Source organism: Brachyhypopomus gauderio, chromosome 19, assembly GCF_052324685.1.
Source record: "Brachyhypopomus gauderio isolate BG-103 chromosome 19, BGAUD_0.2, whole genome shotgun sequence".
NCBI lineage: Eukaryota > Metazoa > Chordata > Actinopteri > Gymnotiformes > Hypopomidae > Brachyhypopomus > Brachyhypopomus gauderio.
Genome location: NC_135229.1, coordinates 11,807,408 through 11,826,205, shown reverse-complemented (window position 1 = coordinate 11,826,205; position 18,798 = coordinate 11,807,408). Strand labels below are relative to the sequence as shown.

General features: G+C 46.4%; 1 protein-coding gene across 10 annotated transcripts in view; it reads right to left on the bottom strand.

Annotated features, from left to right (window-relative positions):
• The window catches only part of LOC143483117 (muscleblind-like protein 1), a 59,521-nt gene that overhangs the window by 4,119 nt on the left and 36,604 nt on the right, over positions 1–18,798 (bottom strand). For 2 of the 10 annotated variants that reach the window (XM_076981871.1, XM_076981861.1), the window contains exons 2-9: positions 15,795–15,965; positions 11,635–11,841; positions 5,652–5,891; positions 4,826–4,879; positions 3,770–3,920; positions 1,647–1,682; positions 874–965; positions 146–221 (exon numbers count right to left, since the gene is read on the bottom strand). In XM_076981871.1, the coding sequence (XP_076837986.1) occupies positions 165–221; positions 874–965; positions 1,647–1,682; positions 3,770–3,920; positions 4,826–4,879; positions 5,652–5,891; positions 11,635–11,841; positions 15,795–15,863 (906 nt within the window). In that variant the 5' untranslated portion in view covers positions 15,864–15,965 and the 3' untranslated portion in view covers positions 146–164. The remainder of the gene's footprint in view (positions 1–145; positions 222–873; positions 966–1,646; positions 1,683–3,769; positions 3,921–4,825; positions 4,880–5,651; positions 5,892–11,634; positions 11,842–15,794; positions 15,966–18,798) is intronic. The other 8 variants (XM_076981862.1, XM_076981863.1, XM_076981864.1 and 5 more) reach the window with 8 other exon arrangements.

The following is an 18,798-nucleotide window of genomic DNA, read 5'->3' as shown; positions in this document are numbered from 1 at the left end:
CAGAGACAGAGAAAAAACACACGTTTGCACATTTAGGAACATTTATGATTCTAAACCAACAAGCTGTGAAACACTACAGCAAACAGGACAGGGAGACACACACTGCATGTTTTATATCAAATATATAAAAACAAAACAAACTTACTGTTCTGTTTGAATCACTCCTACATCTGAGTCACATACTTATGACTAGTCAGATGGTCTGCAGATATTATTGGAATCTAGAAATGAGAAAAGAAAAATAATTCACTGATGGCCGGTCCATGTAGCAATAAAGCGTCACTTCAGTTCTTTACCACAGCAACTCCACAGCCAGTTTAATCAGTCCGTCTCCATTTCTGGGACTTAAGAAAATGTTCCATTTTAAAATGCAGAGAAAAAAAATGCTGGTAATTCAGTGCAAAATGGATCTTCCTAAATCTTACTGATTTGTTGAAATGAGAGACAGGCTACGTTTGCCAAAACCTTAATTCCTCAAAGTCTTCATCAGTGGATTGGCACTGAGACACACTAAATATTAAAGTCTACAGCTCAGATGTCTGTCCATACTCTCATGGTTTGGGTGGTATGAATCAGCGATACACTGATATACGGTGATGCGTTTTTGCCGATTCAGTAGTTAAAAAGACCTTCAACTGTGGTCGGCTTTGGCAACGTACATTACCTCAGCTTCGCTTTTCTGACTCCCTGTTTGCAAAATCAATATACTTATTAAAAGTCTTTATATGAGCGAGTTCTTTCAGCTGAAAGCGACTGGGGAAACAAATGTTTAAAGCGTGGTCGTGAAATTAGCTGGGATGAACCAACACGGTGAGGCGATCAGTCAGTACGCCAGGCGTTACGTGAGCGGTGCGACGCCGTAAAGGAGCAAACCTGATTGGCTGTGGCGGTTGCGAAGGGAACACTTGTGGCAGATGTGGTGGCTGCTGAAACAGTGGCTGGCGAAGCACCGTGCATCATGGGAACTTTTCGGAGGGAAAATCAAATAACCAAAATGAACAGAAGGGACAGTGCAGACGTGATTTTATTTTGATATATTAATAACTATTAATTATTTTAATATATTTTAATTTTGATTACTTCCACTGAAGGCAGAGAAGTACGGTCATGGGGGAGGGGGGAGGGCAGGGTAACACAGATAAAGCCATGCTGAAGATTAGGCTACAGGCTACATTAATGGGGTGTAATGCTGCCTTGGAAAGGAAGCAACATTTGACTGAGGATGAAGGAGCAAAACTACATGGAAGTGTGGCATCTGTTCATCTGTTACACGCTGGCTATGTATATTATGGATACTGGGATGTTTATGGGATTTACTGTTTTTCACTCTGAAGCCTCTAAGAGAAAAGAAATCTAACAGTCTACCGCTTAACCCTGTCTGATATTCAAAGGCCAGCTGAAGTAACGCAGTCATTCAAAGGACAAAATAGAGAGTTCTAGAAAACCTGATCTCTTGTGTTTTTCTCTCTCAGTGAAATGTCAGGGAAATGTCATGATTCGGGAGTTAATTGATGTCAGTTTGCAGAGCTGAGCGACATCAGGCCCTTCAGATGTGCAACGCTCGGCTAAGCGACGGCTAACATGGAGGGTGGGTAAACGAGAAAAAAAAGGCGGGAAGATAATCAGAAAGGAAAGCTGGCACCTACCAACACTCGCTGCAGGTGTCATGCACAATATTGAGCCTGCCCATCATGCATTGCAACAGGAAGTGAAGTGGAAAGGCATAAAGGGGAAGAAGAATCAACACAACCCATCACGTGTCATTAGAATGGAACCAAAAACAGATAGGGAACAAAAAAAATGTTACAGGAACAGAAGAATAAACTTCATAAAGTACTGAACAATTAAATGGTAGTCAATGGTTGTTACAGAGGTGCAGTGAGAATCTTGGGTGTTGCATTTCACCATAGCACGTTCCATTACAAAACAATATAGTCATACTGAAAGAGCTACATATAAGATTTCTGTGTTTAAAATCCATGTCACTGGGCAGGAAAACTAAAATATGTGGACCTTATAGTATGATTTATGCTGAATTTGAAAATCTGTTTTTAGAATTTTTCGATCACATACGGTTTTGTCAGTTGTGTCAATTTTATATATATATTTCTTATACTCAAAACGTATACCCTTCCCTCCATCTCACATATGAGTATACAGGAGTACAAACCAAAATATGGGTGACAGAGAAATTCTGAAAACATATTTGGATTCAGCGTGCAAAGATACATAATAACTAGGTGCTTGACTTTAAGTGATTTGAATGATTATATTTTGGTCATTAACCAATGTGTGTCAAGAACTGATCTTATTGCTTGTCACTTAAGCCTACCGTGTCTGAAATTATATGTTTATTATTCTTCTCACCATAAATCAGTTTCGGGAAACAGCGTTCATTAGACAGTAATGGGTGAACCTACAACCTCTAATTAACTTGCAGAAGGCATGAATTATAAGCAACACCTGTACATTCAAATGGCTCCATCAGGCTTTTAAACTCACGTGTAGCTCTTTTATAGTATCTTCACATTATTCTGAGATCCTGGGCACCCCAGTCAAACGTTCTACACACAATCTGGCCCTACATTACTACACAGGTGTCAGAAGAGGGGCAGTAAAGGCCCGGGGGGCAGTTTGTGAGTTCTATTGCACCAGCCAGGCCTTACAGAGTGCAGCCGATGTTCTTTGCTCCAGACGACCACGACAGCGCTGTATTACAGGACCATCGATGCGACCAAAATCGATCGCGACGCTATTTTTAACATGATCAGGGTGGACAGTGGGGGAGGGGAGGCGGGGCCTGGTGGGAAAGGGGCGGGGCCAGGGGAGGACAGGCGGGGCCGAATGACTTTGCTGCCTCGGGACTGGGAAAAGATGATGAGCTATGGACAGGGGTGTGGGGTGGGAGCGGAGGATTCACCTTGACTGAATCCTCTGAGGCACTAAGATGGGGGTCAGACCTGTAGAGAACAGGTTCCTGCATGCTCCAGTAGCTTCGTGTAAGGGTAAGAGCTTTTTACGGGAATATGCGAAAGCAAGAAAGGGGAGATTCATTTGGTAATTAAGGAGGAAACTCAAGCCTACAATGAGTTTGTTTCCACTGGTTATAGCATCAGGTAGTGCTGCTGACGGTAGAAAGGGAGGAGAGCAGACAGCGAGGGTTTCTAATGCAGCTGTAGACTGAAAGGTCTAAGTGGCCACGTACATGTGAGCGAATGTGTGCTGCTGGCCAGAGGTCAAACATCTTAGGTTGCTCTAGAAAGCGCAAACTCTAAAAATTCACGAATAGGTTAAGGTGATATGGAAAAAGCTGAATTGTCAGAACAGAAGTGGTGAGTCTGCGTGGAGCAAACAGGCACAGAGCAGCTTGGCCTAACAGTGCTCACTTTAAATGGGTAGTTTGTAAAGCTCAAAGGAATTTACAGCTGAGCGTCATTTAAATCATACTGAATAGCTTTTACTTATCATTACCAGCTTAGCATTTTTGGGGTTTTTACATCGCTTTGGGGAGGTTTTCCTTTCATAAAGAGGTCAAGAAAATCAGAATCTTGTTAACAGAACTGTGATTTGAACGGATTTCCGAGCTCATGGTAGTGAGCCGGTGAACGAGATCCCGATCACATCGCTGCCTTGTGATTGGTTGGAGCCTGAGAGCTGCACCCTGCAAGGCTGGTGGGGTGGGAGGTCATCCAGAGGTCAGAGGTGCCCAGGTGAAAGGTGGACCGTGCAGGCGGGGCGGGGCGGGGCCGTGGGAGCGGTGCGGACCTACCTGACGGTATGAAGGCGGCCTGCTGATGGAACTGCATGTTGGTGAGTGCCTGTTGGTACTGGAACATGCCTGTGTTGAACACAGCAGTGGCACCGTTGGCTTTTTCAAGTGCGGGTCTCTTTGGTAATGGAGGTAAAACCGGTGGTATCCCCTGCCGTCCGGATGGAGAAAGGGCGGATCCGGGTGGGGAGGCGAATGAAAAGATGGAGGAGAGTAACAGAGACAGAGAGATCGGAGAGAACCGGTTAGGAAATGCAGAAAGTCTGTTTAAACACAGTTTATGGCACGCAAGCAGGCGTCTGGGGCCTACTCTAGTCTTAAACCAAGACAGAGGTTTAGCTTTAAAACCCACATACATCAACACAAACAACAGAAGCGATTAAAAAAATATTACGGATAGCGTAAAGGTTAACGGATACGGATAACAGCATAAAAGGTACACTACCACAACTAAAATTTCATAAAGCAGGCAATGTTTTGGTGGCAAAGAGAATTTGTAGTTTTCTTATCAACCAATAATAATAATAATAATAATAATAATAATAATAATAATAATAATAATAATAGACAGATGGTGTTAACAAGGAAAGCTGCACTGCTATTTCCATGATCAAGTAGAAGTAGTGTTAAATTTTCCCCTCCCAGTCTAGACATGCGAAACTAAAGACAGCTACGTTCATGCACGATACGTAAAACAATACATTAACAATACTTCTGAAGTCCAAGGTCATGCCATGGAGGTATTTAAATAGCTATAAATTACCCTTACAGGTTCACGTCCTGGTTTATGTCCACAGAGGTGATGAACTGACTGTGGCTAAGACATGTACAATTAGATTCAGGCTTGTGATTTGTAGACACTTTGCTTTCTCTCAGTTTGCTAGAAAATTCAGATAAATACTGGATACTGCCAATTTAATGTAATACAATCAATTAATCACCCCTTTTTTTAACGAAATCTTGAATATGAAATTCAAGTAGTTTATCATGATTTAGTTCAAAATAGTTTCTACAATAGAGCTACATGCCAAGCTAAAAGGTGAAAGGTCATAGTACCAGGTCAAAGGTTGCCTCGAGGGGTCGCTTCAGTGATTTGACAGCCGACTGAGTCTTAATTAGCAGGCAGCGAGCACATGATGGCAATGGGCCAATGGGGATCAAGCGCATTAACATAAACAGCAAGCAGAGGTGCATCATGGGGGCAGCAGTGCAGTTTGGGTAGGTGAGAAAAAAACAAAACAAAAAAACAAATCATCGGAATGCAATATACAACAAATAACAAGACTACTGCATGCACAGTCATGGTAATTAGTTACTGAAATGACTACACTATGTGTCATGTACACAGGGTCAGTTACTGCGATAGAGAAACACTCTTAACAGCAAGTCAATCAATGCTGCGCCTGTACTGTCAGAAATAAACACTTTTAAGGAGTAATAAAGAAAACAGCCCCCTTTTCCTTCTGAGTAGTTATCAACAGATGAAAATTGCTAACCTGGGCCATATTTCCACAATGATCATTTTCAGTAAAGTGTTGGCAAAGTCCATGTTTGGTTCTTGTAGAAGTCTGCCACTCATCTCAGCCTACTGCCTCTCAAGTACAGACATGTGCACAGTTATAACACAGTTATAACAGGTTACATAAGAGAGGGGTCAAGCAAACCGGTCTGCTTTTGTGGACACTTGGGCTCTCCTGCTTAGCACAGTCTGCGTTGCCTTTGGCGTGAGCTGGTGTGCGATAGGGTTGCTGGGGTTACAGTATCCATGTAGGGGGGAGGGGCTAAGGAAGGGGGAGGAGCAGAGCCTGAAATGTGCGCTAAGGAGCGGGAAGGGAGGTGGGCGGGGCTTCGTGTGTGATTGGCGGGTGGGGCGGGGTCTTACCATAGCGGCTGCAGCCGCCGCCTGGTTGACCTGGTGCTGGGCGGCTTTGATCTTGGCCTGCAGGTGGGCCGGAGGGTGGAAGTACTTGCACTTATCACGGGAGCAGCGACCCTTGATGTAGTCCATGCACACGGTGACCGTGTTGTCGTTGGTGTCGATCATGGTGCTGTCGGAGGGGTGCGCAAAACGACAGTCGTTCTCGCCTCGCGTGCAGTTCCCTCGCTGGTACTCCCTACACACCTGAGAGAGAGAGAGAGAGAGAGAGAGAGAGAGAGAGAGAGAGAGAGATGGGAAGAGGCAATAATGTTTGAAAATGAGGTTAATTTAAATCTGAAAACTCTCTCCGCTGTTGTTGTCTCCAGTGACCTACACCACCTGTGCCTATAGCCCAAACGGGTTGTTGTGTAATTTTCTCTCACAGCCAGTAGGGGGCAGCCATTGCCTGTACAGCCTTGTTTAGTTTTACACACACACACACACACACACACACACACGCTTCTTTCCTATGAACAGCGGGTTTACCTGGAACATCACGGAAACAAAGTTCCCATAAATCACGAGTTCCCCCCCCACCCCGCAATCTCGCTCGGCCTGGTCTGGAATAGCAAAGAGCCTCCAGGACACGGAGTCGTTCAGTTGGGGGTGTAGGAGGGAGAGGCGGACGTGCAAGGCCGACCCTCGGGTGGGTCGACCGGCTCAGAACGCGCTGGTGCCCTCGCCCGGGCCGTTAGCCAGTACGGAAGCGACCTTGCCGGGCCCGTGTCGCCCGCTTGCGCGCGATCCGCCAGCCGCGCGGGCCGCTAGCCGTGTGCGGGAGTGGCAGGGGAGGGAGGGCTAATGAAACCCGCTGGGCACTCACGACGTTCTCCCCTCCTCGCTCAGTCTGGCTGCTTTTTAAAGAGACGGAGGCAGCCTTGTTGTCAGGCAGACACTGCGAAATGGAGGGGGATGGGGGGGGGCGAACGTGTTATGGCGAGAGAGAGAGACAGGTTGAGAGAGAGAGAGAGAGGGGAGAGAGAGAGAGAGAGAGAGAGAGAAAGAGGTTAGGAGTCAGAAAGAGAGAAAGAGATAAAGAGAGAGACAGGTTGAGAGAGTGAGAGAGAGAGAGAGGGAGCTTGAGAGAGGGAAAGAGAGAGAGAGTCAGGTTGAGAGCGTGAGAGAGAGAGAGAGGGAGGGAGCTTGAGAGAGAGAGAGAGAGAGAGAGGTTGAGAGAGTGAGAGAGAGAGACAGGTTGAGAGAGTAAGAGAGAGACAGAAACACAAGTTGAGAGAGTAAGAGAGAGAGAGAGAGAGAAAGAGAGATTGAACAGAGCCAGATAAAAACAATGCAAAGGGTTAGGAGGCTTTTGAGCATGTGTGTGTGTGTGTGTGTGTGTGTGTGTGTGTGTGTGTGTGTGTGTGTGTGTGTGTGTGTGTGTGTGGTGGGGTGGGGGGGGGCAGACATGGTAGAGAAGGGCCAACGGAGAAACACACGAAACCGAGCAGAAGATATAATACATCTGTCTCTATGGCGACGTGGCTGGGATTCCAGATGGAGTATCCTCTCCGTTCGGGCTCTGTTCACTTTTAGCACCACTGACACATGCGAGCATTTTCATCGCCACGGAAACTCAAGGAGACTGACGGGCTGGATGGAGAAAGCGCCCGGTCTTTTTCTCAGTCTCGCTCCGTCTCCCTGAGTCTATCGGCTTCTGAGACATATTGTGTAACAACATTATCCTTACAGGCAGGCCTTAGAAGTGTCCTGGGTTTGGTTCATTTTTAATTGCCAACTGGATGTTGATTTGTAATGGCCCTGGAGTGCTGGTATTGTGTGACAGCCCTCGTCTCTGTGGTTTATCTGTTTGGTGGGAGGCCGTGTCCAACGTCCACTACAGTTTTCTTGAACCCGGATCAGCTGTATTTCCAATGTGGATCCAAGTGTATCTGAACCGTATTGGTCCTAATTAGCACAATCGTGCAGTCATATTAATTTTGACTGATGCTTCTAAAACCCAACTGCAATTATGACAGTGATATAGTGATAAAGCAATTATGACAGTGATTTGTTTTTGTTTTTTCTGGGGAAAGACAGATGAATGTCTGCCCTGTGAGACAGGGACATTACTCAGACAAAGTGAGAGAGGCTCCATCAACACAAAAGCACAAGAAATATCGATTTGCTGTTCTGGGAACAGCAGAGAATTAAAAACCGCTCAATGGCACGGGGTGTTCTTGACTTGAGTGACACACTGGTAACTAAAGTAGGAGTGTTCCTTTCCTGCAGGATATTTTTAGTAAGCCAATAGCTTCGTAAATTAGGCTACATTGATTTTTTGTCAATATGGTTTCATAACAAAATGTACAGCAATTACACCTGGTGCCAGGAAGTATCGTAAAAAAAAAAAAACAAAAACAAAACAATCCGCAGTAATGTTGGCATGTTCTGTTCGCAGTATTCATTGTCCTCTCCTTGGACGGTGGATCGATCAGGCCCGTATCATCTATTCCAATATGCTCCCCCCCCCACCATCTCCTGTCCGTCATGACCACACCCCCCATTCTGGCCCCGCCTTCTCCCGACCACGTGTTCATGGATAATTGGCGTTCAGCTTCTCCCTCCTCGGCCAACCTCCTCAACAATTTCCTTCACTATTTCGCCAGCTTAGCAATATTGTTGCTAGATGTAGCAACATTTTAGATTACTCTGGCAACTTTTCTTCCCTCCTAAAAAAGCACCTAGCAACAAATTCAGCCATTTAAAAAATTTATTTAGAACTTTAGGCAAATCCTGAGAAGTGACTCAAACGCTAAAATGCACACATTTGCCACTAAATGACCTAAAGTGATTTCCTCAGTCAGTCACTCCATCACAACACATGATCTGTCTACATGGTAGCTAAAGTGCACGTGGGGTGACGTGAGCTGTAGTGATGGCTCAACCATGGCTGACTTGTGTTCACAGCTAGCATGTGACCATTTAGGTACGCCCTGCAAAGCCGCCTCTTCAGAGTCTATAGCAGAACCAAACTTCCAATGACTAGATGAATGCTAATAGTCTTTCCCCCTCAAAAGGGCACCATCAGATGTAAGGGATGAGAAGTCTTTTGGACGAGTTTACCGATGTCTGCGTCTCAAAATATCTGGGCGTGATGATTTGGTAGTTCAATGCTAAAAAAAAGAACAGTTGTGTCCACATTTCTCAAGCTAGATGAACTGGAGTGGGGTGACACTCGATCGATGGGACAGGCGGTAGCTTAGTTTCTTGAGAAATGGAACCTTAAAAAGGACAATCTTTGGGATATCAGAGCAGATGATGTGTTTGTGATGACTGGGGTGTGCATCGCGTCATTAAAGGAAGAATGTAAATTTTCCATTTTTGTACACCATGTTCTCTATAACTGGCTGTCCAGAATTCATAATACCACCCCGGGAGTGTTGAGTATTTTATCTACTGGTTTCAAAAATGGCCAAAATGGGATGAGGAATAGAAAGTCGTGTTTGTTACAATTAACTGTTGCCAGCAATCCATGCTGGTCACTAAAGTGTACTTCCTGTTTTTGCTAACGGCTGGTGTGTGGAAACTCGAACACCGAGCCGGAAGCACCAAAAGTCCACTTTGAGTTGACCAAGGCCATTAAGACCTGAAACATGGTGGATGTTCTCCGCGCCATGTGGACAACACCAACAATGTCTACCTGATGTTCTCAAACTCAGTTCTATCTGATCTACAAGTTGCTGTGAGATCATTTGAGGGAGAGCATAGATCCTCTCAGACGTTTGGATAATCTGGTACACCTCCTAACATCAGTCTGCAGCAGAGCAGTCAGCCAATTGATGAACATCTCAAATACTGATGTGCTGAAGGATCCCACTGATAGACATCTCAAATACTGATGTCCTGAAGGATCCCACTGATAGACATCACAAATACTGATGTCCTGAAGCCTCTCACTGATGGACATCTCAAACCATCACCATATTTTGGGTCCTTTTTTAGAGCACTCTGTCCCAACTCAATCTTGAGCCAGAGAAGGCAAAGGTCATTCAGAGACCAGAGGTCATGCATCAAGTGCATTGTGGCGGTCTGGGAGCTGTAGGCAAGGCTTCCAGACAGCATAGATGCCTTGTGCAACATCACCTTGTTCAGGAAGTGCTAAAGCACCAGAACCAGACTACGGTACCAGCTCCAAACAACTGACACAACTGTTTGAGGAACATCCATCTGTTCAGGTGGGACCTCAAGTGAACAATCGTATTGCGTCTTTTTGAAGAAGTATGCCAATGTGCACACTCTCCTCGCTACGCTCAAAGGCGGCAGAGGCAAAACGTGTGGTCAAGTCACTGCACACTCAACTCTATACTCCTGGTGCAGTATATTTTTATATATGGTGACCATATTTTCATTTGAGTAACATAAGACAATTTAGGTAATTTAAAAACCAGGACATTTCCTCACTTAAAAAAAACCTGGGACAAGACGTGAAATATGGATATGTCCTGGGAAATACGGACGTATAGTCATCCTAGTATAGCATGAAGTATACACGCAGTATACACACACTCTCAACTCTATACTCCTGGTGCAGTATAGCTCGAAACCGTCTGGCTACACACCATCCTGCTGGTCCCAGGTCAGTGACACTGCAGCTGGACAGTGACGATTCATCGTATTTACGTATGCAAGGAGTGAACTTTCCACAGCTGGGGGAGGCAGTGTGCATTGCAGTCTGATTTAAGAACAGTTCCAAATATCAGGGTGAAACCAATGAACCAATCTGCAGCCAAGATGTACAGCTCCCTGAACAGAGCTGGAAAGACCAGCTGAGTTACGTTGCTAGCTGCTACTGTTTAATAAGATATATAAGAGGCATGCAATAGGTACCTTGTTACATAATTGCTTATGTAGCATGTCCATTAACTAGCAATGCACTGCTTAAAACTACACAGAATGTGTAGTTGAATTAGATAATTAATAAGAAAAAATTCCGATAACAAATAACAAAACTGCTGAGGTCACATTTTTTAGCTGAAATGGCCACAGAGTTTTAGAACATGATTAATGACATCATCAAACAATGACATCACGATGTAACTGAGTAACTTTCGAAGCCAATAGACCTGCCTGTAGCAACATATCTTGAAAGTTCATTGGCGACAGCTACTCTGTTGTGCATTAGAGCAGGAGTTTGACGAGCTATCCAATTAATAATTATCGGCAAACAGAGAAGAGGCGGAATTAGCAGAGCATTTCAGATTCATCTGCACGGTGATTGTCGTAGAGAGAAAAAAAAATTCATTCAAAGAATAATGAGTTGTTTTTGTCATATTTCATAACCAAGGCAGTGATGTAGTTACAGCATTGCAATCCAGTATAGCATCACAAGCTGCACTCTTCCTCTTTGTAGTTTAATGAAGAATTTATATTAATGGGGTACGTCCGCCGTAACTAATGGATGTGTACGTGTTACATAATTAAAGTGAACAAACAGGAAGTGTTTGAACAGTAGGCAGGAGGCCGATGATTTAGCCTCAGTAGCACTGGGGTACGCTGGCGTAGAGGGGGGAGGAGATATGCGTGAGAAGCAGGTGTGACGCAGTCAGTAGAATGTCTCAGACAGCCAATGGGCAGTGCCGGAACAGCGGGCGTGACGCGAAAAATTACATATCTCACACAGATTTTAATAAACAGACGAGTCACAGAACTATGAGTCACGGGTATTATCGGCCTTACGTCCTCGTGGGCTACAGTCCCACGCCAACGAACGCTGCAGTTTTAATTGATATTTTGAAAACACCACTTACATCAACTGCTTGATTACGGCTTTGCATGAATTTGCTGTGAAGATGAGTTATGCTGCTGCCTTATCACTACCAACTTCATTTTCAATTATACTGTACTGACATTTACATTTTAAAGGCAAACATCTTTGCTGCATATTTTTTTGTCATGAACGTCATAAACTGTAGCGCCCCCTGTAGGGAGCAGGAAGGTCCCGACTCACCTCCAGCCTGTCCGTTCTCATCAGCTTCTGGGCTGCTGCGGCTGCGGCTGCAGGTACTGGAACGTTAGGGCTGCTGGTTACCAGCACGGGAGCGCTGGGGAGGATCTCGGTGGGCACCAGGCCCGGAGACACGGGGCCCAGGTACGGGTTAAACGCAGCGGCTGCCGTGGCATTGCTGGCCAAGCTGGGTGTCACCGAGAACATGGGCTGCAAAACAGACACAAAAGAGGTCAGAGGTCATGCACAATTGGACTTGCAGCCTGGTGCGTGGGATTATATCTAGTCTGCGTGCGTTTGGACTCGGTGAAGGCAGTGTGCGGGTGCGCAGGCCGATGGCTGATCTCACATAGCTGCAGGCAGGGTGAGAACGTTTGCACTTTGACCTCAGGAGGTAGGAACTGAAACTCCAGTTTCAGAGATTCAAATATAAGAACTGAGTGATATGGACGACTTATTGAGGAGTGCTACCTCCGGCCAATGAATATAATTTGGCATGTCTGGTCTATAACAACCTAAGTAGATGTGCTTTAGTAAAGTATATACGTAATACATTCAATTTGATTTTTACATGAAATCGACCAACCTCCATTTTGTAGTAAAGAGAAAAGTTAAGTGATGTAACAATGGTGCTGATGTCATAATTACCCACTTTCAAACAAATGATCTAATAAACAAAGATGAGCAAGTCAATAATGTCGCAAATAATCATCACAGAGGTCAGGGAATAGGTAACGAGGATGTTATGAAACAACAGTGTCACTTTGTACTGACGGTGGGGGGTATTTCACAGACTGAAGCACTGTGGTAACAAACTACAGTCATGGCGGTTTGGTGATTTGCAGTTGGATCGAGTCCATCGCAAATTACTCCTCTGACATTTCACCTCTGGAAATGTGCCGGCGTGGCTGTTCGGACTGCAGCAGCGCTCGTGTAATCTCGGTGTTTACCTCCTTCATGACACCGGGACACGGCCGAGCACTGTTTACTCGCCGTCTGTCGCGGGCTATGCGTGCGTCCTGCGTTCTCATTAGCTGATGTGACGCTAACGTCAGCCTTCATTTCCAGGTGACTGCGTCGTCTGGACCCGCTGTGTCTCTTCAGAAGGGCCGGGCGGGGCGTGAGAAGTGCACTGCGAGTGTGAGGCTGTCAGCGAGACGCGATATTAGCGGGGCCTTACAGAGTCACCCTCCGTCGATGAGAGGGGAGGAGAGGCGAGTGGAGGAGGGGAAAGGGGAGGAAAAGAGAGATGGGACAAAATGGGAGGAAGGAGAATTGCTTGCTTGTGTCTCCTCATCCACTTTCTCTTCAGTCTGTGTGTGTGTGTGTGTGTGTGTGTGTGTGTGTGTGTGTGTGTGTGTGTGTGTGTGTGTGTGTGTGTGTGTGTGTGTGTGTGTGCGTGTGCATATCTCTATTTTCATCACCTCTTCTCAGCTGTCTGGAGCGTCAGTGCTGATGTGTGTCCTCTTGAGGTTCTCTTCCTGGACCCCTCACTACAGTACAGAACTTACTGCTCCTTACATCTCAGTGTGCAAAAGCTTTGTGGGTCAAAAGCTTTGCAGTACTCACGACAGGGGGATAGATGGCGCTCTTGGTCACGTTTGATTTGTTATTGCAACTGGCCTTGGTTCAGTTGGTCTTTTACTAATGTTTTACTGTCATCGCCTTTGTTGTTGTGGACGGCTATATTGCTGTTTCCAGCATTATTTGTCGTTTGGTGCGTTTGAAGAGATAGACCACTCTGCATATAACAAAGCGTGGTCTTATAAAGCATGCACACGCAAAAACATACGCCCACACATCAAACCTCATCCCTGGACCCGATTCGGTTTCGGGTGATGGGTTCTTTCCCATTCACTCCCCCTTCCACCTCATCGGTATTGCACGCTTCTGCTGTGGTTCTGGAAGCACTAACAGTGACTGTACTCAGATAACTGGATAAACGTTGCATTTCCAGGCCCAGTTTGTAAACACGGTCAGAAGATGCCCGTGGTAGTAACGTATGTAGTTAACCCGGTCTTATCTGTACTCATTCATATATGAGTCAGTTCTCCTATTCTGATTTTTGCACTACTAATGTGTTGAATAACAGCAACATTAGAGCTGCCCACACTCTGAAGTTTAACCTTCATGTGCACACACACACACACACACACACACACACACACACACACACAGAAGTCTTTATATAATACTAATGAAAATAAACGCTCTCCTTACATAATCACGATATACTGAAACTTCTCTATGTGAAGGCTTTAAGCCTTGGAGAGAGAGAGAGAGAGAGAGAGAGAGAGAGAGAGAGAGAAATATGGCACAGGGTTGTGCTTTTAATTTACCTGCAGAGTGACCCTGAGAGGCCCAGAGGGGCACTGGGTGTGTTTCAGTCAAACGGGGCCAAATATGCAATAACGTTCTCACCGTATATTTTTGGTCCATCTACTGGAGCATCTGGGGCCCTTTATCTGTTCTAAAAAGAAACACACGCAAAATGGAGGAGCAAAGCTGCTGGTCCAGGATCTCACGACTGGTGTGACTGAATCACAACCTCTGCCCCCTACTGTTGAGCCTGTGAATCGCAGCGAGTCCCGGTAGTGGCTCGTAGCTACCACAGGGTTCCACAGGGTGGTTTGCCTGCTAATGAGGAACTGTGCGTGAGCTCGTGCTTTGCTTGAATGAAGGCACCTGAAGGCACCTGCTCTTTGAGGTCCTGTCATGTTTTTATAGCGCAGAAGTACCTAAAACATGTACATTTTCAATTGCTATTTTAGTATTTGGAATTATTATATGGGATTACGTATCTTAACCCAAATGTGTGAAAACACGACTATTAAAACTGTGTAAGGTTTGGTAGCTCCATCCCAGACGGTTGTGACTCACGGTCCATTTCTAGTTTAAAGGGACGTCACTGGTCAAGGTCCTGAGCCGCTCGCCGGAGGCCCGCGGACTTAAGTCCATCTTGTCTTCTGGATACGGAAGAAGCATGTCGCCCACCCGCTGGTCTCTGCGCTCACCCCCACGATTTCGGAAATGTCAGAATGTGTGAGAATGGTCTCCCTGCTTTGGTCCTGTAGTGGGGGGAGTGATGACAGCTCTTGCTGCAAACTGTCTAAAGATCTCTGTTCCTGAGAAAGGTCTCTTTCACTAGCCGGGCATGATAGCGGGCGGCATGTGGGGCGGCCCATGAGCTCTATGTTGGACCTGCTCGTCCCAGCCGAGCCACGGCACGGGCTGAGCTCCAAGGGGCGGGAACTGTTTGTGCTCATGCAACCTGGGCAACATCACTGAAAGTCTGGAGAAGAAAAGTACACGTGTGAGTAAGTGTGTGTGTGTGTGTGTGCTCCCAAGTAAGGTCATCCCCAGTATTGGGGAGCAGTGAATCACATAACACTAACATGAGAGGGCGAGGGTCAGCCCACAGAAGCGCATGACACGGCTGGGAGTCCAACCTGATTCCCAGCTTCTCAGGACGCCTTTCACCACTGCTAAGCTTTGACTCGACGCAGCCGTTGCCTTGTTGCAACCCGCTGTGGATAAACCGGCTCGCCGAGCCAGGAGTTTCTAAATCCACTTTGGCTTTCTGTCGTCTTCTCCTTCACAGCTGTGGCCCTGTCTGGTTCTTGGGCACCTTCCCACTGGCCGAGGGAAGACGACCGGCGCGGTCCGCCTCAGATCTCACCACGCTGACATTTCCACACACCCCCTGTGATGGCAGACTCTCAGAGGTCCTATCAGGCTCTGCGTGCGTCGACGGATTCCTGCAGGATTCGCGTGCCACCCCCCCCCCCCCCCCCACGCTAGGATTGGCATTCGTGACACCATCACTACTGCTACCACAGCCTGGAGAATATTAAAGGGGCAAAGGTCGCTCCTTGCCAAATAACGAGAGGAAACAGGACGGTCGTGAGCTCCCTGTGGAGGTCGGAGGTCGTATGTTTCCTATAGGGAATTATCAAATGTATGTGCCACGCGGCATTGCACATATGTGGCATCGGATTAATCCCGTAATCTCATTTCGCTGTGACGTTTATGATGCAGGATGATGATTCCAGATAATGCTTGTGGGTCAGTTGGATTGAATTACAGCCCTTGGTGTGTGTGTGCACGCATGATACGCTCCCTGTGTGTGCGCATGTGTGTGTGCGTGTGCGTGTGATTCTCACCACGGGCTGCAGCTGTGTGCCAGGCATCATGGCGTTGGCCAGCTGCATCTGCTGGGCCAGCATCGCCATGTTCTTCTGCTGGATCAGGTTGTTCCGCCCGTTAATCTCCAGCTGGGTCTTCAGGTGTGGTGGCGGGTGCAGGTACTTACAGTTCTCTCTGGAGCAGCGGCCCTGGGAGAGACGGAGAGAGGGTGAGAGAAAATTTGATCAAATTATGCACCTATATCCCAAATTTCATCTGCAGTAAAATCATGCCACACAGTGCCTTCGCAGGAGGAACAGCAGTAACACTCCGTAATCGTTGGATCGAGTCTGGTTTGTGTCTCCCTGTCTCCCATCCCACTATTGTACTCTGCGCCTCACACATCTTCCCCACTGCCATATTGCATTTTCCTATGTGAAGACCTCCATTCAAAGGCTGGACTTCAGCGCTGAGACAAAGTGGTTAGGACGTAAATTACATTAGCTAAGTATATATCTCATTATAGAAGGTCCTTATGGCATATGAACCTGGGGTGGGGGGGGAGGAGAGAGGAGAGAGAGAGAGAGAGAGAGAGAGAGAGATGAGAGAGAGAGAGAGAGAGAGAGAGAGAGAGAGAGAGAGAGAGAGAAAGGAAACCTCATATCTCTTGTCTGTATTCCTCTCAGGTCCAGACTAAGTCTAGGAGACTAAGCGTGATATGTGGTAAAATTTAAAAAACATAATATATAAATATATATTATAATATAAATATAATAATATATATGACACTTGGACTGGCGTCCTCTAAGTCTCTCCCTCTCTCTCTCTCTCTCACTCATTCTTTTGCCTTCTCTCTGCCCCTCTTTCCCTCACTTCCTACCCCGCCCCAAACCCCCCTGTGTTCACACCTCTGCGTTCATACCAGTCCCATGCTGTCTTGTTGTACACTCGCCATGAATACTGAACACATATAGGGGGGCATCTCTGTGTGTGTGTGTGTGTGTGTGTGTGTGTGTGTGTGTGTGTGTGTGCGTGTGTGTGTGTGTTTGTGCTTTCTTTGCCTTAGCGCATACGTGTGTGTGAAGACAGTGTGTTGTGAGCCACCAGGCCGCACCTGGGAACAAACAAAAGCTTTTACACAAGATGTGGTTGATGACCCTGGCCCCCTGCTATAACCTCTCACACACCACACCCTCTCAACTCCTCTGTTCCCTTTGACACTACAAGCTGGACAGGACCACTTATCTCAAATCACCATTAGAAAAGTAACCACTATTTTTGTCCACAATGGTGTTTTTTTTTGTTGTTTTTTACCACCACTCCCATGTTCCTCACTCTCTCTCTCAGTTCTATTCCCCTCCAGTGCCTGGAGCACCGCCCCTCCCCCTGTGATTGGCTGATCATTGAGTGCCTCTGCCTGGCAACTGGGCAACGGCACAAGCGGATTGGCCGTGGGCCTAGCGCCTGAGTGGGCTCCAGGTCTGTGCTGCCTCTGACTGTAACCTTATTTAACTCTCTGCGTGTTATCGATTGCAGCTAATTGCTGAATTCTTTTCCTTTTACAGGGCCGTCCCCCCCGCAGTTTGACGGTGGGTGGCGTGTGTATCTGTCTTTGTGTGCCCCAGTCACACTGTTAGCGTGGCTCAAAACAACCTTGCCTAAATTCACAAACAAATCCTGCTTCTGAATTAGTGGTTCAAGCCATAGTCAGCAATGTTTTCCTATTCAGACAGAGCTAGGGTGTATAGTTTTATTCATCTAAGAGTGCAGTGTATGAAATACCACCCACTCTGCACTATTTCTGTCTGCAGTTTTCTGCAGTGTGTTTTTTTTCTTCTTTCTACTGAATTTGACCTAGGTCTGAGAATTGGATCATGGGCTGTTGGGTTCTGGGACAAATATAAGTGTCCAATCAGAGCAGCTGGAGCTGGAAACGTCCTGTCACAGTAGCATAAAAAGGTGGAATGAATCAGTCCCATTCAAATGGACCAGAGATTTCCCATCTCCATATCAAGAGCTCTGTGGCATTTGACTAGTGCTGATGGCCTGCTGCTAGCAGAATCCAAAATTCACCGCCCAGTTTCCAGATTCTTCTATCCCTCTCTCTCTCTCTCTCTCTCTCTCTCTCTCCCTTTTTCTTTGTCTCTTACTCCTCCCTTCTGGCCTACAGGAACATGGTTATTTATGACACATCATCCCCGCCATACCGCCTATCCCTCTGCCCCGCCTCCTTCACCATGCCCCCCCCCCCCCCATGCATGAAGACCACGCCCAGTGCACACTACGTGCTACGAAACCAGGCAGCCGTCTGGCTCCCCTCGGTAGACGGAGCTGTGAAGCGGCACGTAGCAGTCACGTCCCGGAGACCTGGCTCCCGTCCCACAGTCCGAATCAAGAGAAATACTTCACCCAAAAAGAGCTAACGAGCCAACGGGCTAACAAGCTCTGCAGCAGAGGGAATCTCCAGACATCACACTGAAGAGTATCACAGCACGTGTAACAGGATTAAGTGTTTAACAATAGAGACAGAGAGAAAGGCAAGAGTAATCTATTAGTTTTACACTTAAAAAGACAGTGATCAGATTTAGGATGCTTTTGAAAACATAAAGAGGTTACTTCAGCTTATTATTCAGATTTTCTGGAGAGAAAAAAAATCAACTAGATTTCATTTCTCACAATGAAAGCGGCAGAGAGGCGGGGAGGCGGGAGGGAATGTGAGGGGGGCGGGGCCAGGAGGCGGGGCTTTTCTAGGATGACTCCATACAGATGGGAACCCACAAAGTCTCTATTATAGCCCCAAACAGGAAGTAATTAAAAAGTACCATATGCACAATTCTGAATTATATAATGCACAGTGCTTACGTGTGTGAACTAGGATGAAGAAACATTTGCTCAAGATTGTTCAGCAGGTCTCGACCATGTTGCCAGATTGTACACCTTTAGCAAATATACACAGGTATATAAATATTTTCCCAGGGGTCATCACAAACAGTGGGCACACATATCCATGACAGTTAATATCTTACTCCTAAACTAAATTTA